A 27919-nucleotide genomic window follows, 5' to 3' on the forward strand; every position below is an offset into this window, starting at 1 on the left:
GAGCATCACACATCATATCAAACAATGATTGACAGGCGTCAAAACAGCCACTACATGGAAAACAGGAACTTACTCTTTCTAAAGTAATAATAGAGTTTGATTAAACAAGTCCACAAAGAACAGTTCATATAATTAAATAGCAATTCAGAAATCACTGTTCACTGTTAAAATCACTACTTCAACAGCAACTCAGCAGGGGTGTAGCTCCTCATTTCATACGCAAAACGGTCAGCCAATCATAACAGAGGTTATTTACATATAGAACACTAGCCTGTTTAATTGTTAATGTCAGAGGTGGTGGGAAATGTACATAAAAAACCAAACTATAAAAGTTTTGGTTCAATAAACATAGACTATAACTAGAAGTGGACTTCATGAGAAAATATCAAATGTATAAAACAAGCTCCTAAAACAGCTATGACTCCAATAACAATCTATCCCACAAACCTGCATCTTCAGAAGGTCTTAAAGGGATAGTGTTGGAGCCAAAAAAAAAACACTATGGAAGTCAATGGGGACTAGCAACCGTTTGGTTCCCAAAATTCTTCAAAATATCTTCATTTTCTGTTCAGCAGAAGAAAAGCATTCATGCAGTTTTGAAACCGCTTGAGGGTTTGCATACTTGACCGGGTTTAAGGAGGCTAATGGGGTCAAACGGGCGAGTGTGAAGTTTAATACCGTGAGCTAAACGGCAGTCTCTCGCTGTCACACAGCTTCCATATGGGTCATGATGATATAGGTCGAGGACAAACATGTGTGTCTCTGTCGTTCTCCCTTCAGGCACGGCGTCTCACACAGAAAGAGAGCAGACGGCTTGGGAAAAACATGGGAGTGATGTTTTAATAACTCGGCCATACAAAATATAATTGAATGTGCACGTGCAGCAAATAAAGCCAGCTATTTAAAGATGAAACCGACTACATGTAAATACAGATCTGCGTCTCAGATTCTTTGCAAACTCAGTGTAAATAAATACAACACAAAACCCCTGAGAGCCACGACAGAAACTCCCAGCTGTAATCTGATGCTGAGAAACATGGGCTGAAACGCAGAAGAATAAAGATGAGTGAGAGAAAGAGGCATCGGATGAGACGGTGTGATAGTCGTGGGAAAGAGATCAGAACGCTTTAAGACGGGAATCATTGCATGACACACTTACAGTGACTTTATGTTGTCCGGAGAGGTCTGGCGATTCACACATCAGCTGAGCCTCGGACACGGTTAACACACACGGCTCGTCACCGATCAGAACGGTGTAGTTTAACCTGGAGTTACCAGCAGCCGAAGGAATCAGATTCTTGCCCTGAAACACAAACACACACACAGACGTGTTTATTTTCATCAAATTATCATATATAGGACATCATCCTAAAATAATCTGTCAGTGTTTCCTGCTAAACAAATGTACAAAAACAACCAGTAGTTGTACTTTTATGACTTACTTTTATGAAAGAAAAAAAAAATAAATAAAATATAAACATTACATGAAAAACCTAAATGAAAATTATAATATTTCCTTGGGAAATATATAAAATAAAATAAGTTTAAGTATTAACATGACTGAAACTGAACTAAAAATAAAGCAATTAAAAAAAATTTAAAAAAAAAGACAAGCACATATAAGATTAGTAAAACTTAAACTGATGAAAATGTAATTAAATGTAATTAAATATTAAATTAAAACTTAAATAAATTAAAATATTAAAATACAAGCTAATTAATAGATACTATAAAAGTATATAAATAGCACTGCCATGAACTAGAATGTTAAACTCCTAAACATATTCTCCAGTCTGAGCGTACAATGCGTTTGCTCAACCAGATTTCCAGCACACTCTCTCTCTCTCTCTCTCTGCCCAAGGGGCTTATGGGAAGGCAAAACCCGGAGGCAGAACCATGCATAAATATTTGCATGCTTCATTTAGAGACGTGTGTTACTGAAGGGCTCCATTTAACATGTAGACTCATCTCATACTGCGCATTACCCAGAAGAGTTTGCACGGGATAATGAATTGCAGATAATCCGATGCATGCAATTTTTCTTATTATTTAACGCTGTGCATTTTAATGACCTAGATTTATATATTTCCTGAAGTAAATGGCAGGGTTTGTGAGTGGTTGCCAGGGTGTTGCCAGGGTGTTGCTATGCAGTTTATACTTCAGTTTCTTACCGGCTCAAGTCTATAGAATTCACTCCTAAGTTTCCACGATATTCTGATCCCTAGAAATGGCTCAGGACCCTCCTTCAAGTCTCATTTTTGCCAGCCTCCATGTGAAAATGTGTTTGCTTAGAAAAGTAATAACACTTCATGATTTGAACTATCTTTCGTTTCTGTAGCACAAAGGATGTTGGATGAATTACGTGTAAAAATGTAATGCTTTGAGACGTCTTCTATACTTTTGTTGGAATTTTCAGTGTGAACGCACTACTCGCACTATTTATACAAAATGTCCTAGAATAGTACACAAACTGTGACGCACATATAGTAATAGTGTACTAATCGGTGTTATTTTAGCATAATGTAAGATTATATCTTTTATTATTTTGAATCAGTTTTTATTTTTGTATTTTCCATTTCTATATTAATTTTAGCTTAAGTTGTAGCAATTTTGATGTTTTTTTTGTCATTTTTGTTAGATTTTTTGGTAACACTTTACTTAAAGCCTTTATGTATAATGCATAATAAAAGTAGTTTTAATGCATTAATTATGCCTTGTAATACACCTTATAATGCATTGTACAATCTCATGAATAACTGTAACCACAGTTAATACATTATAACACTTATCAATTCATTGTTACACTATGCATTTCAAATTCAGTTATAATTATTTACGACAAGATCAAATGTATTACAATGCACATTATGAATAATTATAATGCATTACACCCTTTAATAACCCTTAATAATGCATTATACATAAAGGCTTTAAGTAAAGTGTTACCAATTTTTTTAATTACTATTTAGCTTCATTTTAATTTCAGTTTTAGTAATTTTTGTACTTAATTTTATTTTATCCCCCTCCTTTGCCACATCATTTAAGTTTTTCTCTTACTATTTATATTTTATTTTTTTAAGTTAAACTAAATTAAAATTATGAAATTGAATCTATCAAACTAAATTGTTTTATTTTACTTAAGTTCACAATTATTTTTATTTCATGTAACATAGTTTGTTATTTTTTTTAAGGTTTTAGCTAACTATAATAACTGTGGTACTATTAATATGTGAGAAATATCACTCCAGTGCTGCTATTCTCAAGCTCTGTAAAAACTGTGTTTAAATGCAATAACAGACATGCAGGTGGCCTTATAGTTGCAGTGTTGCTCTAAGGGGATTATTATGCTAAAAAATAAAGAAATACAGTACAATGGCTCCAATGCGTGTAATGAGATCTCCTCACCTTCAGGATGAGAGGAGATCCCGGTTTGAGCTCCAGCATGGACGGGCTGAAGGGTTCAAACACAGGGTCGGGATAGAAACTGAAGGTCTCGTTCACCACCAGCAGCGTCTGAACGTTATCCATGATGAACCCGATCTCATCCGGCCCGCTGCCTGCCTCTGAGAAACCCCTCTCGGACCCCGCCACGGACGGCACCAGACACACCATCACGGTGTTATTGAGCACAGTGCAGTTCTGTGAGAGACAGCAAACATCACGCATTACTGACGACACTAACACTGCTTCAGAGAAGCAGAGAGGAGGAAAACAGCAGCGAGAGCCAGGTCAAGGAGAAGAAAAGGTCGCGTTGGCCCTGGGGGACTTTCTCAGGGCTTTATAGAGCCATTTTATGCTCTATATCCCGTCAACCGTTGACATTTTAAAGGTTAAACTGGGAAAAGGTGATTCAATGTCACACATGCACAAAGAAAAACATGTGCAAGTATACTCGTTTGTCTGTTCCTGCTGCTTTAGAGCTCAGAGTGAACACAAACACACCATAAAACTAGTCTAGACGAAAGCGTTCAAAAGTTTGGGGTCGGTAAGATTTGTTAATGTTTTTGAAAGTCTCTTCTGCTCACCAAGGCTGCATTTATTTGATCAAAAATACAGAAAAATCAGCAATATTGTGAAATATTTTTACAGTTTAAAATAAGTGTTTTCTATGTGAATATCTGCTAAAATGTAATTTATTTCTGTGATCAAAGCTGTATTTTCAGCATCATTTCTCCAGTCTTCAGTGTCACATGATCTTCAGAAATCATTCTAATATGCTGATTTACTGCTCAATAAACATTTCTGATTATTATCAATGTTGAAGCTGCTTAATATTTTTGTAGAAATACTGAAAATCATCTCTTTTGGGGGTAAACTATTGCTAAACTCTCGGGTATGACTGTAGAGAAAGGAAAGGAAGGAATAATGTGATAACTCAGTCTGTATGTTAGAGACTTACGTTGACTGAAGTGACGCTGCCGTATTTGGCTCTCATCTTTGGCTCTCTGACGGTGGCCAGGTTGCTGCCGATCGCTGTTAACGGGGTTCCTCCACTAACAGAGAGAAAGACAATAGTGTAAACCTCAAAAAAACATGGATTTTCTCTCTCATCCATCAGCTCACACAACATTTTGATTTCCTTCTGATGCTGCTTTAACCACTTTGGCTGAATCACAATTTGAGCACTTCTACTGCACTAAAAGTAGGTACTAAACTGTTAAAGGTAAAGAATGTCATTTTAAACATGCAGTACAATACCATTCAAATGTTTGAGGTTAGTAATTTTTTTTTAAAGAAATTAATGCTTTTAATTCAGTAAGGATGCATTAAATTGATCAAAAGTGACAGTAAAGACGTTTATATAATGTTACAAAAGATTTATATTTCTAATAAATGCTGTTCTTTTGAACTTTCTATTCATCTGTGAATCATGAAATATTCACATAGAAAACAGTTATTTTAAATAGTAATAATATTTCACTATTTTACTGTATTTTTGATCAAATAAATGCAGCCTCAGTGAGCAAAAGAAACTTAAATGATTTTTAAAAAATCTTACTGACCCCAAACTTTTTACTTTTGGTAGTGAATAATACCATAGAGCTCTAAAAATACAATTAAAATGCATATGCATAAATGTGTTTACATTTTCAATGACAATGCCAATACATAGCCATGTTAGGATGCTGTAAACAATCTCACATTTATTTAAAATGTAATAAAAGAAACACATTAGACATGTGAAGATGAAAGAGCTGTATTATTTGTGCATGTGAATGGTGCTTTTGGGTGTTGTAAACTAATTTCTATGATTTCCAGCATAAAAGCAAACCGCTGGAGTATTAACCTGCTTAACCTGTCTCTCTTCATCTCTCTCCCTGTGGATGTGAAACGCTTCTTCACAGCTCTAGACGTCAGTGTGAGTCTGTTTGCAGCATTTCTCTGCCGTCAGATTCATGTGTCTGCAGGCTGTGATGTTACTCAAACCTCCAGAGACGGAGCTGCAAACGTTCACCTGCGAGCCGCACTAGTGGACTTTATTTTCACAGAGAAACACTCTCATATAACCCTCTGAATCAAACCTGAGCGAGCAGGTCGCAGTGTGTTAATGAGTCTGACCTGGCGATGCTCCAGTCCGGCTCTATCTTCAGGATGCTGGGGTCGTCTGTGTAGTTGAACTTGACCTCCGGGTTTCTGAGTTCGGCTGCGTTTATGTCCACCATCACTGGGGTCCCTCCTGAACCCAAACCCACCACAAATCATGGAAAGCCAGAATCGCTTGCTCTTCAAGAATAAGAGTTTGATGTACTATGTAACGTCAAAATTAGTAACGTCAATTTTTTTGTGAGCATTTAATAATAAAAAAAATGCTTACTAAATTAAATTATTTATAAGTAATTAATACTGTGCTAAATTATTTAAATTCAAAAACTGATTTTATTTTATTTTGTAATTAATTTAATTTAATAGTTTTTTAAATATTATCTATAAATATTTTATGCAAATATATGGTCATTTTATCAGCTATTGACAAACCCATCAGAGAGAAGGACTTTTTTTTTTATTTCATTTTTTTTTGTTATTCCCAACTAACAAACAAATGTAATGTATTAAATACTGTGCTAATTTATTTAATTTAAAAAAGTGATTTTATTTTTATTAATTTATTTATACTTTTATTTTATGCACATATATGGACATTTTATTGGTCATCAGAATTGAACAACCCATCAGAGAGAGAGAGGAAAATGATTGACAGCTAAATTTCAACAGCGAGCAAATATAGTAAATATTGTGATAATTTATTTCATTTCAAAAGATGTTGCGATTTTATTTATTACTTTTATATTTTATTTTATTTATCTGCCATTGACAAACCAACCAGAGAGAAGGACAATTTAGTTATTTAAAACTAAATTACAACTTTGAGTAATGTAGTAAATATTGTGCTAACTAAACTAATTTCTTTGTGCAACATTTAATGTTTTTTTTGTTATTATTATATTTTATTTGTATTTTATAAAAATACATCAGAGAGACGGGAAAATGGTGATTAACAACTAAATTACAGCCATTTTTTGCACAAGAAACCCTGACTAACATTATAAGAAGACTTCATAAAAAAATAATAAAATGAAACGAATGTGTAGAATTTGACTCGTTTATATGTATTTTAGATTTCAGAATAAGAACAATAACCCAAACTCATTGACCTGAACGCTGTCTGACGGGAAGAATGAAGTCAATCATGTGTGCAGAGTGTGTGACAACACGGTTGCATCAGGTTTGGAGGTTCAAAGATCACTCAGAGCGACGGCTCTGAACGCGACAGACTTTAATCTGATCAAACCAACACATGCACGACTGACGGCACGTTTAGTCATGTGACAGATAAGAGCAAGATGAGCTTCAGTCTGAAGGTTCGTTCCCATGTTTGATCAGACATGCATGTGCGTGTCCTCTGCGTGTGTGTGTAAGTGTGTGTGTGTGTGTGTGTGTGAGTGTGCATGTGTACGTATGTGTGTGTACGTGTGTGTGAGTGTGTACGGGTGTGTTTACGTGTGTGTGAGTGTGTACAGGTGTGTGTGTGTGTGTGTGTGAGAGTGTGTGTGCGTGCGTGCGTGTTTTGACAGCACTGTCGTCACATTAGTGTAGACACACACACACATCAATCATTTCTGTTTACTTTCAGACCCGATGACTAAAAGAAATCAGTCGCTCTGAACACCTGATGACAACACTGTTATATGTGTGTATATATATATATATATATATATATATATAAGCAAAATATGACTTATTTTTAAATTTGTTTTCATTTCTTTGTGCAACGTTTAATTCCTGAATTTGGGATTAAATATGTATTTAAATGGCATTCCAATAAATTCAAATCACAAACATGGCAATGTTGTGGTGCTTTTCAGTGTTATTTTAGCATTGTTTATATATTATTATATACTATTTATTAATATTTCGAATTTGTTTTTGTTTTATATTTTCAGTTTTCATTTTAATGTTTGTTCAAGATTTATTAATTATGTTATGCGCTTTTGTTGTTTTTATTTTTAATTTTTTTTATATTCCCATTTAGCTTTAAATTTAATTTTATTTCAAGATTTAAGTTTTAGTAATCAAGTAATTTAACTTATTTGATTTCAATAATTTGGCAAGGCAACATTTCTAAATTTTGTTTAATTTTTTAAGTTTAAGTTTTTCTCCTAATACTTTTATTTTATTTTATTTCAGCTTCATTTCAATTACCAAAAATGATTTTTAATAGCTTTCGATTTAATACACAATAACAGCACTGAGGGCTGCATCTAGAAGTGCAAAACCCTGCAGGTTAAAGCTTCCATCTGCCTTAATTAGTTTTGAACATGCTACAGTGTTGACTGATTGAATTAACAGTACATATCAGTATCTTATCTCTGAATGCTCAGATGAGGTGAACAGATCAGCGCACCTCTCAAAGCGGCAGGTGTTGAGTCCGATCTTGATGGAGACGGCGCTGCCTGAGTTCAGATGGCTGCCTTGAATAGTGATCCTCGTTCCTCCGGAAATGGGCCCGTATGACGGCAGCACGCGTGTGAAGTACGGCGACTGGACACACACACACACACACACACACACACACACACACACACACACACACACAGTTTATAATGACATTACACAGAGATTTCATCACAGATCACACTGTTTGACAAAGAAACTCACCACAAACGTGAAGGCTTTGGGAGACACGGCCCTGTACTCCGGCAGACAGTCTCGCACACACACCTCCACCTGAGCTTCCTGAACACGGTAACCTGTGGCGTCGGCCAATCGACACACGATCCTGCACAGAGAGACAGAGAGAGACGTGAGGGTCTCAGAGGCGTCTGGACTCGAATGACATCCATTTCAACAGTGATTGCGCGGCTGAATGTGAGACGAGGAGTGTCTGTGCCCAGCGTTTCTAGGTTCACGCAGATGGGAACAGAGTTTGCAGTGTTTGCAATGAAAAAAGCACAGCTGTTTGTTTATTTCCTAGAAGTGTGAAGACCTGCCACGATTTATTAATAAACTGTAAAGACACTGTCACTGCGTTTCAGCACCAGGACGGAAAACAGCTGCATCAAAGATTCATCTGGAAGTATGAATGAAGGGCGTCACGCATCCAGAAACCGCAGCAAACAGACGTCACTGGTGTTTTTAGTGAGAGACGGTGAGTTAAAGATGCACTGATGACCTATACAGATAAGCCGCAAAATTATATTAGAATTCTATAATATTTTATCTAAATAAATCTAGAAACAATTTTAAATGCAACAAGTGAATATTCATTTTGAGACTATTTGTTATTTGACATATGTTATTAAATTAGTGTTTTAAAGATTAGTCGCACTTGTAAAAATGCTGTAAATGAGCAAGCACAATTAAATATCTAATTATACATTCGATATCAACTGCTACTGATAAATGAAAACAAAACTATAATATTAGCTGATAACTGATAATGTGCCAATACGTTATTTATCGCCAACACTAGTGACGTGTAACATCCGATGCTGATGATAAAACAATCTACTGTCGCTATGGTTACTGTCAAACAGCTGGGTTTCCATGCACACGTTTTTATGCGAATTTTGAGATATTGCATAAAAAAATGTGAATAAACACGCTCTGATAAAGTTCCTTAGTTCTCCATTTCTATTTTTCGCCAGTTTCTCCAAACTGACAACTGTGCTCTCTTGAATACATGATGGAAATGCTGCTTTTTTTCCCACAAATTGTTTTGCCAATTTTTTTCACAAATTAAATTCACAAACATTATTTTGCTATTGACGATGTGTCATGCTATATTCATCATAACAGAAAGCACTTGAGAGATCTACAGTCAATACAGTGAGTTGTCAAAATGCTGGTAAATCAGAAGGTCTTTTTCTTTCTCAACAGTCAAACTAGCCAAGACTAAACTCAGATCAGATGCTAGTTCAGGACGCAGATGTAATAGATCACTCACTCAAACTGACACATAATTACTAATTAAAGTAACACACGTGCATTTTATAAATCAGAGAGTTCCGGTCCTTGATTCTGATTGGCTGAGCCACGTTTGAAGCTGTTGTAAATTACACTACAACCATACACCTTTGTTTACTTCTGTGTGTTGCTCGACAACCACTTTGTAGCAACCACAACTGTTTCTGAGGAGCTACATTGTTTGGTGGAAGACTACGTTTTTTATTAATATCATTACACTTTATTTGCTCTGTTTTATTTTGTGAAACCTAACTACGTATATGGAATAACCGTTTTATAAAAGCAATAATCCCCGTGAAACTGTGGTTTACAGTGAATTTATAACAGCTTCGTGTCGTGCCTAACAACGCCCCTTAGTTGTTATAAATTCACTGTAAACCACGGCTTCTTGGGGCTTATTGCTTTAAAATATGTGTGTCTAAATAAATATATATTTGACAGTCCAGGAAATGTTCATAGAAAAAGTGTAAAAAAAAAATATTTAAATTTAAGGTAAATAAATAAATAATTTAAATTAGACTAAAACAAACAACAAATATATAAATAAATTTAATTAAATAAATACATTTAACAAATAAATAAACATTAGATTTAAATAAATAAATAAATAAATAAATAAATAAATAAATGTAATTAAAATAAGTAAATATTTTTTTTTATATTTTATTCTATATTTTATTGTATTCATTATTCATGCCAATAAAGTCCTTCAGATGTAACTGTTTGAGACACTCACTGCTCAGCACTGATGTATTCCTCCTCGATGGGCTGGCAGGCCACTTTCCCGATCCGCACACCGTTCTGGATGTCTTTGAACTGAAGGCCCAGATTCTCTCCGCTGATGGTCAGTCTGGTTCCTCCCTGCCGCGGGCCGGTCTCAGGAAACAACTGCACCACGACAGATACGCAAATTACACTTTTTTGCATGAACTACACCTTGAAAACAATTCACAGAGACATAGATATGAAGGAAAACATCAGAACCGAGTGCATCGGCGGCCATCGAGACCTTCAGCCAAACCCAAGCGCAGAAGCAAACACAAACGGGTAATTGGTTTCAGAGGGACTGCTTTAATTTAACATTCACACATTTTTACAGATAGATGGATGAAAATACGAAAGCGCAGCTTGAGAGAGAGTAAAGCAGAGGAACAGAGAGAGAATAGGTGAACATCTTCTGAACAGATGGCTCTCGGAGCACCTATGGTGTACTAATAATCCATGTGATAAATTCATTCTTCTCCAAATTAAATTAACACCTAATCTAATGAGTAAAAGACGACAGCGGCGCCACACAGATAGAGCGTGAGCATGAGAAATTGAACGAGGAGAACAAAGAGGAGTTTAATTAACACTGAGGGGGTGTAAAATTAGTAAGAAGATGTTTTAAAAGTTAATATTCCGTCGACAGGAGAACTTGGAACTCGATGTAACGCCGCAGAAAATCTGCTTTCAGAGCAACAGAGAGCGAGGAACAAAACATTTTAATAAACATTACTATTGCAATAAAAAAAATTATTTCATTTTTTAAAATTTAAATAAAATACAATTTGAATAATACTACTAATAAATATTTACTACTACTATTATTATGATTATTATTATTCAAAACAATACAAATATTTACATTTAAAAAATAAAAAAAACAGTATTGCAATACTATTGTACTGTAAATTAAAAACGAGACAAGGAAAAATAGAAAAAGTAAACATCAAATAGAAAAACTTTTATAAAAGGGTTTTAGAGTTAATCTTTGAGCCCTGGTTTGCAGTGACTCACCCGGGTGATGCGTGGGTGCGTGCAGCGGCTGTTTCCGGCGCTCGCGTGCATCCAGGTGTGTTCCTGCTGAGCGCATTCCTGCCGCAGAGAGCACTTCCTGTCCTGAACACACCAGCCGCACTCGAAGCTGGGGTCGGCCTTCAGACACAAACCACAGCTCTCCCGCAACGCGTAACACTTATACAGGTGCGCTGCAGAGAGGAAGAGAGCTTCGCTTACGATTCATGGACAAGAGGAAACTCTGCTGATTATTTAAATCTCATGCTGCATCCCATTCAACAGTATGTTGGACTTTCCAGGAAACTCAGATCTTCAACGACACAGTCAAGGGTTTCCAAACTGATTCCAGGGAAATATTCAGAGAAAAACAGTGAAATAAAAAAATAAAAAAATAAAATAAATAAATTCCAATAATAATAAATAATATTATAAAAAACTAGATTAAAGTAAATATAGAGAAATATACAAAGACAAATTTTTTTAAATAAATAAAAGAATAATAGATTAAAACAAACAAACAAATAAATGTTAGCTTTAAGGAAATGAATAGATAAATTAAAATTAGATTAAAATATAAATAAGTAAATGAATGAATAAACAAGAATAAAAAAATTAATTACATTCAAATAAACAAGAATAACAAAATGATTAAAATAACTAAATAAACAAAGATTAAAATGAATAAGCATTTAACAGTACAGTCCTATAATGAATAAATCAAATGTAATATTAAATTAATAGAACCTAAATATTTTTCTAAAACATTTTTATAGCATAATTTGGGTCTTTATACAGGAAACAATATTGTTGGCTTTTAAATTTAAGATTTAGGGGTGCTTTGCACAAAGATGATCATATCTGGGTGTCTGTGGCATATAAAAGATTGAAAACCCCTCACGTATCTATCAATTAAAGTGCCAAGCTAATGGTAACACTGCCATTTTGTTTCTCTCTACGCTGTATTCTTAGCCTAAGTTGGTCAGAAGAGATATGAAGTAGAATTATCCCACATCTGACTGTGAGGGGATGACAGCATGAGTTCAAAATGATGCCAGCATTATGAATCATGAGCAACAACACGCCTGCAGAGCTGAAGGACAGGAATCATTTATTACAACACTGCATCTGCTTTTCCTGCTTACAAACTGTAGAGAATGGATGCAAGCAAACGATGCTTTAAAACATTTACAGATGCTGCATCTCGCTGCTGCAGCATCCTGTGGCGGTTGCTAGGCTACCAGCTACAGTGTGCTGCAGTGGTCGCCATGGTTACCTTGGATGTTGTGAGGGTTGTCAATGATGAAGTTTCCGTTCCACACCACAGACAGATCAACGGGAAGATCGCTGATGTCACTTCCTTCATAGTTATACTGCAACACAACAACAAACGACATTTAACTCAATCCGAAATTAACTAAATAACTAAAGATTCGAGTGGTGTTTGCCTGTGAAAGACTCACTAACATGGTGCTTAGGTGACGCTAGACGGTTACTTTAACATGTAAAGCATCTCCTCAGGTGACCGTGAGGCCGTTCTTGACCGCTACTCTGTTATTTTACTGGTTTATTAATATGATATTTATTTAAGAGCTGGGACGATGCACGTACACTGCACACAGTGAAGGACGCTCACTAACTAGTTCCTTCTGAACTCGTGTCTTTGGTCACCAGCAGAAATCAACCTCCCGCGTCCTTTCATTCGCCCTTAACTCTCATTAAAGTCTGTTCTCCAGCGGACGTCTTCCCAAGACAAACATCTGCTCTCATTTAACATAATTGCTATTTTCTCATAACACTACAGGTCCAGAGAGGAGGTGCAGGTGTGTGTGGGTGTGTTTTTATGGATAAAGAGAAATCAGTGCTTTTGAAAATACAATGAAACACCATTCGTTACTCATTTTATTTCCGTAATGATGTCAGAAAGTAAATATGATACAACAACAAGAATCAATATTTGCATTAATGGTATTAACACATTTAGTGCTGGGTATTAACTGTATAAATTACATGTAATCTGGATTACATAATCAGATTCCAAAAATTAAGTACTTGTAATAAGATTACATTACATTTATCAGACTACAGTTACTTTATTGATTACATGATTATTCAGACAATAGCAATAAATGATTCATAATGTATTGATTTCCCCTAATTTCAACATTGCTTCAACTACTAATGAACACATTAATATTTATTTCAGTTAACACTCAGTGGGTTAGTTAACCATGTACTACTATATGCACAAATTCACATTAAATCTTATTTACATATAATGCAGGGCTGTGCTAAATTTTTTTTTTTTTGCCAGCTGAACCTCTTTCACTAATATATCTACTTGAAGTGCCCCTGAGATTTGAAGGTAGCACGTTAATAATTAAGTAACACATTTGCATATTCACAGTTATGAATGATTCTAAATGCTGATAAACGATTTAGTTCAAAAGTAATCTAAAAGTAGTCTGATTATATTACCTAAAATATGTACTACAATTTTTGTCATGTAATTTGGAATCTGTAAAGAACTGCACTTCATAAGAAATCTACCCAGCACTTAATATATTTAAATAGATTAAATACTTTAAATCATTCTTTTTTAATAGATTTACTAAATCAGAATAAGGTTTGTTGGCTGTGCTGAAGTCACAACATCCCAGACCTGCGCCACGGATGAAAAACGACAGGAGAGGAGGAATATTCACGTGTACGTACACGTGTGTGTGTGTGTGTGTGTGTGTGTGTGTGTGTGAGTGAGAGATGGAGTCAGCAGGACTCACATGAGAAAACACACAGAACACACATCTGAACCCGCGAGAGCGACAGCATGAATCACTGAATAGAGATTAATGAAGGAGCACTACAGCGCTTCACCTCCCTCTGAGAGAAGAGAGCAGCGCATTTAAGACAGACACACAACACACAGGAATAAATAAATGAAATGCTTCAGAAAGAGAGAGAGAGAGAGATTCAGTATCAGGCGTGCTCAGATAATTGCTTATTTTGAGAGCAGACCTGCATTGAGTTGTTAGAAAGCAAAGCTCTCTGAAACACACACACACACACCACAGAGATTTCAAAGAGCACTAGAACAGAACATACTCTGAGGAAAAAAACTATGTGAGGCTGAGGTGCTGTGGATGGGTGCCAGGGCATTGCTATGCAGTTTGGTAGGCTGTTCTCAGTGGTTTTGACATGTTGCTAAGTGGTTGCTAGGGCATCCTGGATATACTTACCTGTCTCACCCACCCTCGGTGATATTCTAGTCTGTAAATATGCAACGGTCGCCACAAATCACTAACCCACATATAAGCGATGATAACAGTGATGCTTTCCATCGGATAAAACACACACTCATCTGTCATTCATTATTTGCATTTGCACTCATGAGCCACGGATAATTAACTAGATACTAACGATTTGGTCTCTCATTAGCTAGGAAATGAAAAATTATTTATGGTCTGAACATGAGCGCTGCTCTGTCTTACATGTATGTTATGGTAATTCATTCCCCCCGCAGGCTGCAGACGTGCGATCGATTTATTTGGCGAGAGACTGATGCTTTTGAGCAGCCGGTTAACCTCTCACCGGCGTGGGAAGGCGAGCGCTCGTCTAATTAAATAAACGAGAGATGACGCGGCAAGGCTGAAGAGGACAATGTGTTTGAGTGTGTGTGAGCGGCTGAATCAAATGATAATCACTGGAAAGAGTTTGATTTCATTTACTAATATACAGTACGTGTTCTATATAAATGGAGCACAGCCACCCACTGCAGAACACATGCTTCCTATTTCCGCATCTCACCAAGATTATTATCATTAACCAAAACCATTACAAAGATGAAAACCAGCAGTGAAAAATAAATTGGGAGGCTGATAAACAATAAATGCATGCATCAATAAATGCATAAACAAGTGAATAAAAGCAAACATGCATAAATAAATAAATAAATAAATAAATGCATAAATGCAAACATGCATAAACAAATAAATGAATAAATAAGTGAATAAAAACAAGCATGCAAAAACATAAATGCATAAATGCAAGCATGCATGAATAAACAAATAAATGCATAAATAAGTGAATAAAAACAAGCATGCTTAAACAAATAAAGGCATACATAAGTGCATACATGCATAAACAAATAAATAAGTGAATAAAAACAAGCATGCAAAAATAAATACATAAGTGCATAAAATAAATGCAAGCATGCAAAAACATAAATGCATAAATAAATGCATAAATGTATTCATGCATGAACAAATAAATGCATAAGTGAATAAAAACAAGCATGCAAAAATAAATACATAAGTGCATAAAATAAATGCAAGCATGCAAAAACATAAATGCATAAATAAATGCATAAATGTATTCATGCATGAACAAATAAATGCATAAGTGAATAAAAACAAGCATGCAAAAATAAATACATAAGTGCATAAATGCAAGCATGCAAAAACAAATGCATAAATGTATTCATGCAGGAACAAATAAATGCATAAATAAGTGAATAAAAACAAGCATTCTTAAACAAATAAATGCATAAATAAGTGCATCAATGCATGCATGCATAAGTAAGTAAACAAATAAACGCATAAATGCATGTATTACAGACAAAAATCAATGTATATAATTAAACAAGATGTGCTCATCTGATATATACTACATCCTGTGCTGTAAAACTAAAACTTATAATTAAGTTTATAATGACGTTTATGAACAATTGAAATTAAATAAAATGAGATTGAACTTAAAAAGCAAACTCCAAAAAAGAAATAAAAATACAAAGTAGTGAACCTTTCAAAGCTATAATAAGCCAAGTCATAGTTTCTTTCTTTTGTCTTGTTGATCTGATCTTCACACAATCACAGCAGTAATCATATATTTGGCGGTGGGAGTCTCATGTGGGACGCTGAAGGATGTTGATTTAGTGATTCAGCTGATGGTTTAATGATCTTGTCCTTCCTCTGACCCTGGCTATTGTGTCCTGAAGCGGGACCCTAGCTGCTCCGGGGATGTTGTAACATAGACCCCTGTGGGTAAATGTCTCAATTCTCCCAAAGCAAATAAATATTAAAATAAGAGCGTGTGCTTATATCAAACTAACCTAATTCAGATTAATTTATTTGTTGTTTATTCAAATTTTAGATATATATACACATAAAATGCAACCGAGTATAGAACAATGCGATAAATTAAATACTCTGATAATGCTGTTGTAAGCTTAACTGTGGTAAAATTATGGCTTTTTGTTTTCCACTTAAACTTCATTTAAGAGTGAGAGAATAATGCATCATTCTGACTCATCTTCATACAATAACTATCATTAAAATAATATTACTCTCAAGTCCCTCCACATTCAATTGTAAACTTTATTTCTCCTAAGTGATTAATGATTTAAAGCAGTTCTATATCTGCAGTCCTGACACACAGACACACACACACACACACACACACACACACACACAGGATCAGGTGCAGTGAGTTTCTAATAGCCTCTGCTGTTCCTGAACGGCCCCCGGCTACAGTCTCTCTCTCTCTCCTCATTCTCTCTTGCTTCATTTTTCTTTACTGTAGTATCTATTACTGCTGTGTCGCTCTCACACTGTAATTAATCATCATTTTTTTATCGGTGTCTCCTCTAATTGGTTCTCATCAGAACTCTGCTGTACTTCACACTCTCTCACAACACACACACACACACAGACCTGCCGCTGCCGTCATCAGCTGTATGAGAGCCGCTCTATTCGTTTCTATTCTCCTCCCAGCCTGTTTTCTGACAGACTGAAAGAGCTTCATAAAGGAAGATGAATATTGTGCTGATATTGTACGTCAGACGTGCCTTCAGGGACAAATGCAGTAATGTGATAACCAAGCATGTGTAAACAGAAAGATACTGTTAACTTATGTTTTTTTTAATAATATTTATAAATCGATCCAGAGATTATATATTAATATTTCTATTAATAATTTTATGGATAAATTATTCCTTACTACTATTATTAGTAGTACTATTATAATTATTATTACTAGTTGTATTCAGCAAGGTTGCATTAAATTTATCAAAAGAGACAATAAGGACTTTTGTAATATTATCTATTTAATAAATGCTATTCTTTTGAACTTTTGAATCCTGAAAAATAAAATGTATCACGGTTTCCAGAAAAATATTGGGCAGCACAACTGTTTTCAGCATTGATAATAATCAGAAATGTTTCTTGAGCAGCAAATCAGCATATTAGAATGATTTCTGAAGATCATGTGACACTGAAGACTGGAGTAATGATGCTGAAAATTCAGCTGCGCATCACAGAAATACATTACAGTTTACTATACATTCACATAGAAAACAGCTATTTTAAATTGTTATATTTTTCATGATTTTTCCAGCATGTTTGATCAAATAAATGAGCGGAAGAGATACACAATAGTGTATATACTCAGCTCAGAAACATATTTGTCATCATCTAGCTTGACAGCCCTTCAAACCACATTTCCCATGAGCCCCTCTCACTTCCTGCTTTGCAAGTGCAGCTTTATCCAGTTGGAGGAATGCCAGCTGTGGTTTTCCCATGCATCCGAGCGCCAGCTCACGATCCCAGCGGTTCAGACGCCACGAGGGAGGAGTGTGTTTGTGTGTGATGCTGCTGATGCAGTTTTTGGGTCGGTTCTGACCACTAGAGTGCAAGAAGAGCCTTCAGATGGAAACCACAAGAACACAATACAACCCAATCGTCCAGAGAGAAACACACAGCCAAACCGAGACAACGAGAAGAGCTCGAGTCCAAAAACACACGCCCATCGACACAGACACAAACTGTTTATAATGCTCAAACTCTGCCAAATAAGTTTCTGCTTTCAACTAACGGACAGCAGGACAAATCCTCCACCATCTGTGCTGCTTCAACAAAACAATAAGACACTGTGTGTGTGTTTGGATATACATACTGTTCTCATCTGCCACTCTTCTTATTAGATCAATGCGCCGGTTATTAAGTATGTTTGCAACAGTGTGTAGGAATAACACAAGTTCACTATAATCTATGCACTCTGGATGAATAACCCATATCACACACATGCACATGCTGAGGACGGTGGATTAATCATAGATTATCATTGCATTGATCAGCATGCGTTATCAGGAGCGTCACATGCACTGGAGTGTGTGTATGTACATGTGTGACTCTGATATCATCATGTGATTTAGATGGTGGGATTCAATCTAACTTAACGTGATTTCATCTGAAAATAACACTGTTTAACTGCTTTCTTATTTAACATGCTGAATCAATGATATGAAAGTGAAAATTATATCATCATACATCATCACTGTGAGATACTGTATGCAAGTGCGTGAACGCAAACTCATATGCAAGATCAATTTCATGTGTTGCTGCCACATGACATCTGAAATGTGTTGGACTACAGTTAACATCTGCATTATCAGCACTGCCACAAGAGGCGCTATAGGGAACATTATACAGTCTTTCAAAAGAGCCTAATGCATAAACGTAAGATTTTTTTTTTTGTTATGTTTTTGAGAGAAGTCTTTTCTGCTCACCAAAGCTGCATTTATTTGATTAAAAAAACATGTTAAAGCAAAAAATATTGTGAAATATTATTACAATTCAAAGTAGCTGTTTTCTATGTGAATATATTTGAAAATGTAATTTATTCTTGTGATGCAAATCTGAATTTTCAGCATCATTACTCCGGTCTTCTGCGGAAGATTATTTCTGCCGCATAAAAGAGAGAAAAAAAACATGCTTTAGTAAATCGTAATTATGAGATAAAAGTCAAAATGATGACATAAAAAGTCAAAACTGAGACTGAGACAAAAAAAATGTATTCTAATATCTGCATCTTTTTGTGGCATAATTTTGACTTTATATCTCATAATTATGATTTACCAAAGCATGATTTTTTTTCTAATGTGGCAGAAATGGACTTCCATAAGTGTCACGTGATCTTTCAGAAATCATTCTAATATGCTGATTTGCTGCTCAACAAACATTTCTGATTATTATCAATGTTGAAAACTCTCGTGCTGCTGAATATTTCTGTGGAAACTGATACATTTTATTTTTCAGGATTCACAGATAGGGTTGCAAAAAGGTGGAAAATTTCCAGTAAATTTCAGAAATATTCCAGAAATTTTTGAAACTTTCCAGGATTTTTTTAAATATTCCAGGGATTTTTGGAAAGTTTCTGGAAATTTTTTCAAACTTTTGAACGGAACAAACCTGAAGAGTGAAATACTTTAGTATGTTTCTGTCTCGATAAACAGCTGCTTGTGTTGATGTTGTGATTGCTCCGGTGAGATGATGTGTGTAACTCACGGTGGTTTTCTGGCACTGGATGCTGGAGCTGTTGAAGCGCAGCGCCGTCACGCTCTGCATCTCGCCCTGGATGTGGAAGATGCACTCGTAGTTCCTCTGACCGGACTGAGGCTGTGGAAGGTTGTGTGCCGACAGCGTGATGGGCTTCGGGACGCCGACGGGGACGAAGATCTGAGTCGATGGCAGAATCTGAGGACAGTCCTGTGAAAACAAGACCAGCATCTGTTATCATCAGCTTACTCAAACACTTCTGGAAAGGGACATAATTCTTACTGAAACAACAAAACACAGGAAGGACATCGAGCGATCAGTCTTCCAGACCAGCTGACATGTTTGACGTTTGCTTAAACAAGCCTGATGGGGAACATATGGAGCAATGTCACGCAAAGACCTGCAGGAGAAACGAGCTGGACGCCGACATTATCTGGAGAATATCCCAGAATACCTCACTGCTCTGTGTGTGTGTGTGTGTGTGTGTGTGTGTGTGTGTGTGTGTGTGTGTGTGTGTGTGTGTGTGTGTGTGTGTGTGTGTGTGTGCGCGTGTGCGTGTGAATGTGAGTGTGTGTGTGTGAGAGTGCGTGTGAGCGTGTGTGTGCGAGTGTGAGTGTGTGTGAGCGTGTGCGCGCGTGCGTGTGCGTGTGTGAGTGTGTATGTGTGTGTGTGTGTTCGTGTGCGTGAGCGCACACTTGAGGAACAAAATGTGAGTCAAATCAGTCAAGGCCTCAAACCATGACTGGATGTTCAAACGATTTTTTAATGATTCTGAAAGAAGTCTCACCAAAGATGCTCAAGAAACATTTCTGATTATTATCAATGTTGAAAACAGTTGTGCTGCACAATATTTTTGTGGAAACCGTGATTCACTTTATTTTTCAGGATTCACAGATGAATAGAAAGTTTAAAAGAACAGCATTTATTTCAAATAGAAGAACATTATAAATGTCTTTATGGTCACTTTTGTTTAAATGCATCCTTGCTGAATGAAAGCAGTAATTTAGCAATTGCTTAAAAAAAATCCTACTGACTTAATTTATACATTTATAAACAATTAATTTATATATTAAAATTTACATATTTTTATGGATTTTTTTTTTGTCAAATTAATTATTTATATAAATTGTTTATTGCATTTATTCATATAAATATTTAAAAATATGCTGCCATATAATCTCTGGATTGGATTTATAAATATTACTAAAAATCATTTAAAGTTAGTTAACATCATCTTTCTTTGATGAATATAAAGTTCAAAAGAACAGCATTTATATGAATTAGAATAACATTATAAATGTTTTTACTGTCACTTTTGATCAATTTAATGCTGAATAAAAGTATTAAAGTATTCAAAAGTATTTAATTATTATTAAAAAAAAAAAAATCTTATTGACCCTAAAATGTTTGAATAGTAGTTCATACATACACATTTATATATAAATAATTATATGGATAATTAACAAAAATGTATATAAATAAAATATGTATTTTTATTAATATATGAATTATTATATAAATCTTTTGTAAAATCATAAATGTCAGTTTTGATCAATTTACTGAGTTCTTAACGAGTAGTAGTGTTCATTTCTAATCTTACAGTCAGTAACGCTGCCTGTCAACAAGCACTAAAGATGGAAAAACTGACAGTATTTTTGGTAACAGTGCTGGCTTCCTGTCTTTTGCTTATTTAGCGTAAAGAGTGACCGCAGCAGCGTCCGGTCAGCCGGTAAACCACAGCAACCTTACAGACGTAAACGAGCAAAGGATGTTTGCTGAATAAGTGTTCAAAACGTTCCACCAGGATTTTTAGAAAGCCTGAATATTTTTGAAGGGCTTCTGCAGAAGCAAACCTTGAGCTTTGTGTGGCCAAACAACGGTGGCTATACCACGCTCATCGTGATCCTTTAGTCACAGAAAATAATACAACAATCCTTCATAGAAGGGCATACAGTACCATTCAAAAGTTTGGGGTCAGTAGAATTGCTTTAAGAAGAAACGTAATACTTTTATTCATCAAGGATGCATTAATTCGATCAAAAGTGACAGTAAAGACATTTATAATGATTTCTATTTCAAATAAATGCTGTTCTTTTGAACTCTCTGTTCATCTGTGAATCCTGAAAAATAAAATGCATCACGTTTTCCACAAAAATATTGTGCAGCACAACTGTTTTCAACATTGATAATAATCAGAAATGTTTCTTGAGCAGCAAATCAGCATATTAGAATGATTTCTGAAGATCATGTGACACTGAAGACTGGAGTAATGATGCTGAAAATACAGCTGCGCATCACAGAAATAAATTACAGTTTAACATATAATCACATAGAAAATACCTATTTTAATTTGTAATAATATTTCACAATTGTCACTGTATTTACTATTAATATGTACTATATTTACTATTTTTTTATCAAATAAATGCAGCTTTGGTGAGCTCAAACTTTTGAATGGTTTTGTGTGCACAAAAACAATTATTAACACTGCAGCAAAAGCAGCTCAAATACTATTGGTTTTACTTTAACTATGCCCTACCTGCTCCGAAAATATCATATCTCCCACCATGAAACATTAATATTTTTTCCGGTAAGCAGCGGCCCGGAGCACAAGCACCAAAAAATCCACTTTCAACACAGCTTTGGAAATGGAAAACGAGCCGTAATACGACTTCAAGAAGCCCATCAGAAAGCCACCGATCATCCTCAAGTCAGTGTGCTGAACTAATTTAAATGTTTAAATTCAATTTATTTAAATTAAATGGCCTCATTTAAATATTTCCGTGTTAAATTGAATGGAAAGCAAACGTCGTTTAGATGTCAGACCTCATCAGACGAGGATCTGTTCCCTAGTGAGCCGCCGGTGCTGTCTACAGAGGGAGCGTCTTCAAAGACTGCATCCTAACTGAAGTAGAGCCTCAAAAGCAACTGATATAAAGAACACAAGACTCTACTAGCAAATTAACATGTTGCTATGCTAAAAAAAACTTGATAATTAAAGCATAAATACACAGCACACACAATTATTGGGTGCAACTGAATTACTTTTTCATATTAAATGAAGAAAGTCAATATTTCTCTAGGCTCTGTCTGCTATCTTGGATGATTTTTTGCTGCCTTCAGGCTCCTTTGGGAACTTCCAGCCTACAAGTTTGGAAATGTGAGTTTGCTCAGTGAACAAATAAATGGCTGCAATGGGAAACTCTGTATTTAGTTCTCTGTTTTTCAATAACTGACAAAGACAAGAAGCTTTATAGTGCTAATTCAACGAAATGAAGAGCAAAGGCTGAGCATTAGGTGTGTAATTGATGTTTTGAGTATTTTGTTATACTTGCAGTGGCACAGAAAATGAATTAATAAATGCAGTTGTGTCGCACAGGCCTGTCGTCTCAAAATTCAATAAATGAGTAATAGTTACTGTAAAATTTATGGTTATTCTTCATCAACAATAAACAATATTTGAATAAATTAATTGCACAGTCAAAATGTACAATTACAACTTTTTGATTTATTTTATCAATATCAGTCAGTGTTGTTAATGTTAACAAACTATTAAAATAATTTTTGGTAATTGAAATAAATCTAAAATATAATAGAAATATGACATGAAAACTTCATCGAAAATTAGAAATGTTGTCTTGGCAGTTAACGGAAATAAAATAAGTTATAATAAAACTAAAACTGAAATAATAAATTAAAGCTTAGTAGAAATATATAAAAAAGACAAATTCCCAAAACAAAATTATCAAAAAGTAAACAAATTAAAAATGAAAACATAAAAATAAAAGGTAATTAAAAAAATGAATAAGTCAATAAATAATCAAATGTAAATATTACATGAAAAACTTAAACAAATATTAGAAATGTTGCCTTAGCAATTAACGGAAATAAAATAAGTTATAATAAAAATAAAACTGAAATGATAAATTAAAGATTAATAGAAATATTTTAAAAAATAATAAAAAATAAACATGACAAGTTCACAAAACAAAATTACCAAAAAGCAAACAAATTAAAATTTAAAATATAAACATAAAAGGTCATTCAAAACATTAATAAATAATATAATAGTATATAAATAATAAAATATAAATATTACCAAAAAAAAACGTAAAAAATTTGAAATGTTGCCTTGGCAATTAACTGAAATAAAAAATAAATTAAAGCTAAATAGAAATATTAAATGACATTCACAGACTAAAATTACGAAAAATAAAATTGAAAATAAAAAAGCTAATTCAAAATATTCATAAATAATACTAGAATTATACTGATTCCAACTATTTTCCACGAGTCATGATTCACTAATTAACGTTTCCAAATTCAAATCCAGTAATCGTGGTGTTACTTGTGTTTCACATCTCATAAACACGATCACTCGCATGATTTATGACTCACCGCAATGCATTCTGGGATTGCCTTTCAGTGAAGGATACAATGAGACCCCGCTATAGAATTCAACAGAAACGAGTTATCTTACAAGACAGCACAGAGCTGCTGCCTATCTTTTGGACCAGGCTCTGCATCAGGACACCAATGAGGCCTAAAAATACTGTCTAGGTAGGCAGCGCACCAGCGTACGGAGCAGGCACGCTAAAAATAACCAGTGATGCACATAAATGTGAAAGTGTGAGAGAATGCATGCTGGTAAGAAGGTGTCGGCCAAGAACAAAGGAAGAGAAAGAGAGAGAGAAGACAGGAGAGGAAGTAATCACTCTGATAAAGTCATTTCTCTGCACCTCCCTCTCTCTTTCTCTTCTCCTCCTCTGGTTTAATTATTCAAAGTGGATTAGATCTGCGCTTCAGCTGCCCAATGCATCCCAGCGATGAATATTACATAGATGCAGAGAGAGAGAAAGAGAGGGGAAAGATACAACAGGGTGGCAGATATGAACTGAGAAGAAAGGAACAGAGCAGAGAGAGAAAAAAAGCTGAAAACGACAGACATGCTTGAATATCGGCATGCTGGAGCAGAGAATTGTGGGTAATGGGGGTCAGAGGTGATGCTAAAGGCCATGTGACCCGTTTACAAGGTCTCTCTGGAATGCAGGCGCTGTAGTCATGACGACTGGCGTGTTTCACTGCACACATGTGATAAAACTCCCTCACTTCAGTCTGATCGACTTTAACCGGCTGTCACTCGTCGTGTTGTTCTGCGGCTCTCAAAAAGAGAGTCGGGAAGATAAGGAGGAATCCTACACGAGGAATATCAGCGCGTCGTGACAGGAAAAGTGAAAGAACCGACAGCGTAAAAGCAAATCGTGTGTTAGAAATGAAGTGCAGACTCTTTCTGCCGCACTTATTCTAATCTTTTCCATCTCAGAGCCTCTAACAGACACCATCACTGATATATTCTTGCTTTTAAGACTCGAATGGAGAACAAACGCTCAGCATAGACCTTCAGAGGTGCAGAAAAGACTAATGCATGTGCAAAATTAAGCGCCAAATTTGGCAGGTACATAAAATCCCCAGTAACTTAAGTACAGACGTCAACATGATTTACATTAAAAACAAAAGTGGCTGTGCATTCTGAGTAAACTATTTAAGTTTTTTTTAAAGAAATTAATACTTTTATTGATCAAGGATGCATTAAACTGATCAAAAGTGACAGTAAAGACATTTATAATGTTACAAAAGATTTTGAAAATATGCTTAATAAATGCTGTTTTCAAATAAATGCTGTTATTTTATACTTATTCAATAAAAAAAGATTCTTAAAAATGAAATGCATCATGGTTTCTACATAAGCTTCTTGAGCAGCAAATCAGCATATTAGAATGATTTCTGAAGATCATGTGACACTGAAGACTGGAGTAATGATGCTGAAAATACAGCTGCGCATCACAGAAATAAATTACAGTTTAACATATAATCACATAGAAAACAGCTATTTTAAATTGTAATAATATTTCTCTATTTTTACTGTATTTTGATCAAATAAATGCAGCATTGATAAGCAGAAGAGACTTTAAGACATTTTATAATGTTACAAAAGATTTTGAAAATATGCTTAATAAATGCTGTTTTCAAATAAATGCTGTTATTTTATACTTATTCAATAAAAAAAGATTCTTAAAAATGAAATGCATCATGGTTTCTACATAAGCTTCTTGAGCAGCAAATCAGCATATTAGAATGATTTCTGAAGATCATGTGACACTGAAGACTGGAGTAATGATGCTGAAAATACAGCTGCGCATCACAGAAATAAATTACAGTTTAACATATAATCACATAGAAAACAGCTATTTTAAATTGTAATAATATTTCTCTATTTTTACTGTATTTTGATCAAATAAATGCAGCATTGATAAGCAGAAGAGACTTTTGAATGGCAGTGTAAATCACAAATAATTCTTTATATTACAGTAGATTGCATGGAATGAACTTACACTGGGATTTCTTATAAATTATTTAAAACAATTTGCACTCATAAACACTGATTTCTAGCCAAATTATATATTTTAGAGCTGAGCTATAGTCAAAAATGAATGTTTGCATGACATTTCCATGACATCAAAGCCTAGAAATCATCATTTTCAAATTTCCCCATGACTAAACATGTAAAATGTTTCATTTCTTCCTGGTGAGATCATTTTAAAAACATTCATAAAAAATGTTTTGAATAAAACCTCTGCCTAGTGTTATTAAAACTTTGGTAAAATATCTTACGGGGGAAATTTTAAATAATTTCAAAGCCAGTAATTTATGCTTCATTGGCAGATAGCAAACAGATTTCAGGAAAATACTTATTCTGGCAAACTTGCATGAACTCTGACTCAAACATAGTTTATTAGATGCATAAAACCACACTGTCTGATTGGCTGAGGAACCTTCCTTCCACCAACGCCTTTTCTTCCCACGGCCCGCGCTTTATTTTCCACCTCTTCCCTGCTTCTGTCTCTCTCTCTCTCAGCCAGAGCTCTGGTGAAACACATGGCGTCACATCTATAATGTAATCTCCCACATTAGTGCCAGCACCTTCCCACTCCCCTCACTCGGCTCACACTTTCTCCCTCGCACACATCTGGAGTCTATTAGAGGAAACCAGCGCGTTTCATCTGCTCTCCTACAGGCTTTTAAAACACAGAATTATGGGAGATTCCCAGCGGACTCGCACTCAGCCAATGAGCGAGCGGCGATGACCGGACTCTCTCATCTTATCTCACTCCTCTCGCTCGCAACAGTACAACAGATCGAGTTTCTCATGAGTGAAAATCTGAGGGCGGAGGAGGAGGAAGCGTGAGCGATCACACGAGAGAGATAAACACGCCGCTTAGTGTCCGAACCGGCCGTGATGATGCATCAGGTTTCCAGTGACAACTCAGTGAAAGCGAGAACAAATCAATGACAGCCAATCAGAACATATTCGATGTTTAAACCCAATGTCAAATGCAGTTTGCAGCCCATTACACTGGCACTGTGTGATGTGTGACACTTGTATTGTGATGCACCGAAACTGGATATTAAATGAGGAGAAAACAGACGGGAACTTGATTTTATCCATCAGATCAGATTGGATGAATTGAGAGGAAATTTAATTCTGTTTGACATTTACATAGCACAGCATGTTTTACAGTAAACCGGACCTTTGGGTTATTATAGTTAACTAAAACCATTAAAAAAAAATAAAAAATTATATTTTCGTTACTTGAAATAAAATTAACGTTAAATGAAATATAGTAAAACATCAAAAAAAAAAAAAAAAACTTTTTCAGCTATAGCTGCAAAGGCAACATTTCTCATTTTAATTTAGCTTAACATAAAAATTAAATAAGTATTGAAAAACAACTGAAACTGAAATAAACACTAATAAAATCTATATAGACATATGTATATAAAAAAAACTATAAATGACAGCCCACAAAATTACTAAAACTTTAATTGAAAATAAAAAAAATAAAATAAACTGATTCAAAATATTAAAAAAACTATAATAGTATATAATTGATACTAAAATAAACTGCTTTTACATTTTCATAAGAAAATTTGTGTCTGTTTGCAGAAAAAAAAATGCTGGATGAGAGTAATATAAATATTTATAATAATTATTCAAGTTTAATAATCAGTTACACTACACTCTAAAAAAAATGGTGCTAAATCAAACTAAAAGTGGTTGATTGGCTCGTCATCACAGCATGTGCTTTATACTGTAACACCTATCTTTAAAGGTGCTGTACAGATTTTTTGAAAGAAATTAATATTTGCATTCATCAAGGACACATTGATCAAAAGTGCCAGTAAAGACATTTCTAATGTTACAAAAGATTTCTTTCTCAAATAAATGCTGTTCTTTTGAACTTTCTATTCATCTGTGAATCCTGAAAAATAAAATGTATCACGGTTTC

At 34.9% G+C, this 27919-nt stretch overlaps 1 protein-coding gene across 1 annotated transcript in view; it reads right to left on the bottom strand.

Annotated features, from left to right (window-relative positions):
* LOC107691076 (plexin-A1) overlaps positions 1 to 27919 on the bottom strand; it is a 131852-nt gene that overhangs the window by 20455 nt on the left and 83478 nt on the right. The window contains 10 exon segments of the mRNA XM_074187014.1: positions 1160 to 1303; positions 3406 to 3639; positions 4400 to 4493; positions 5560 to 5724; positions 7892 to 8040; positions 8158 to 8278; positions 10202 to 10353; positions 11245 to 11435; positions 12518 to 12614; positions 19581 to 19781. Of these exon segments, the coding sequence (XP_074043115.1) occupies positions 1160 to 1303; positions 3406 to 3639; positions 4400 to 4493; positions 5560 to 5724; positions 7892 to 8040; positions 8158 to 8278; positions 10202 to 10353; positions 11245 to 11435; positions 12518 to 12614; positions 19581 to 19781 (1548 nt within the window).

Source organism: Sinocyclocheilus anshuiensis, unplaced genomic scaffold, assembly GCF_001515605.1.
Source record: "Sinocyclocheilus anshuiensis isolate Anshui unplaced genomic scaffold, SAMN03320099.WGS_v1.1 scaffold2739, whole genome shotgun sequence".
Classification (NCBI taxonomy): domain Eukaryota; kingdom Metazoa; phylum Chordata; class Actinopteri; order Cypriniformes; family Cyprinidae; genus Sinocyclocheilus; species Sinocyclocheilus anshuiensis.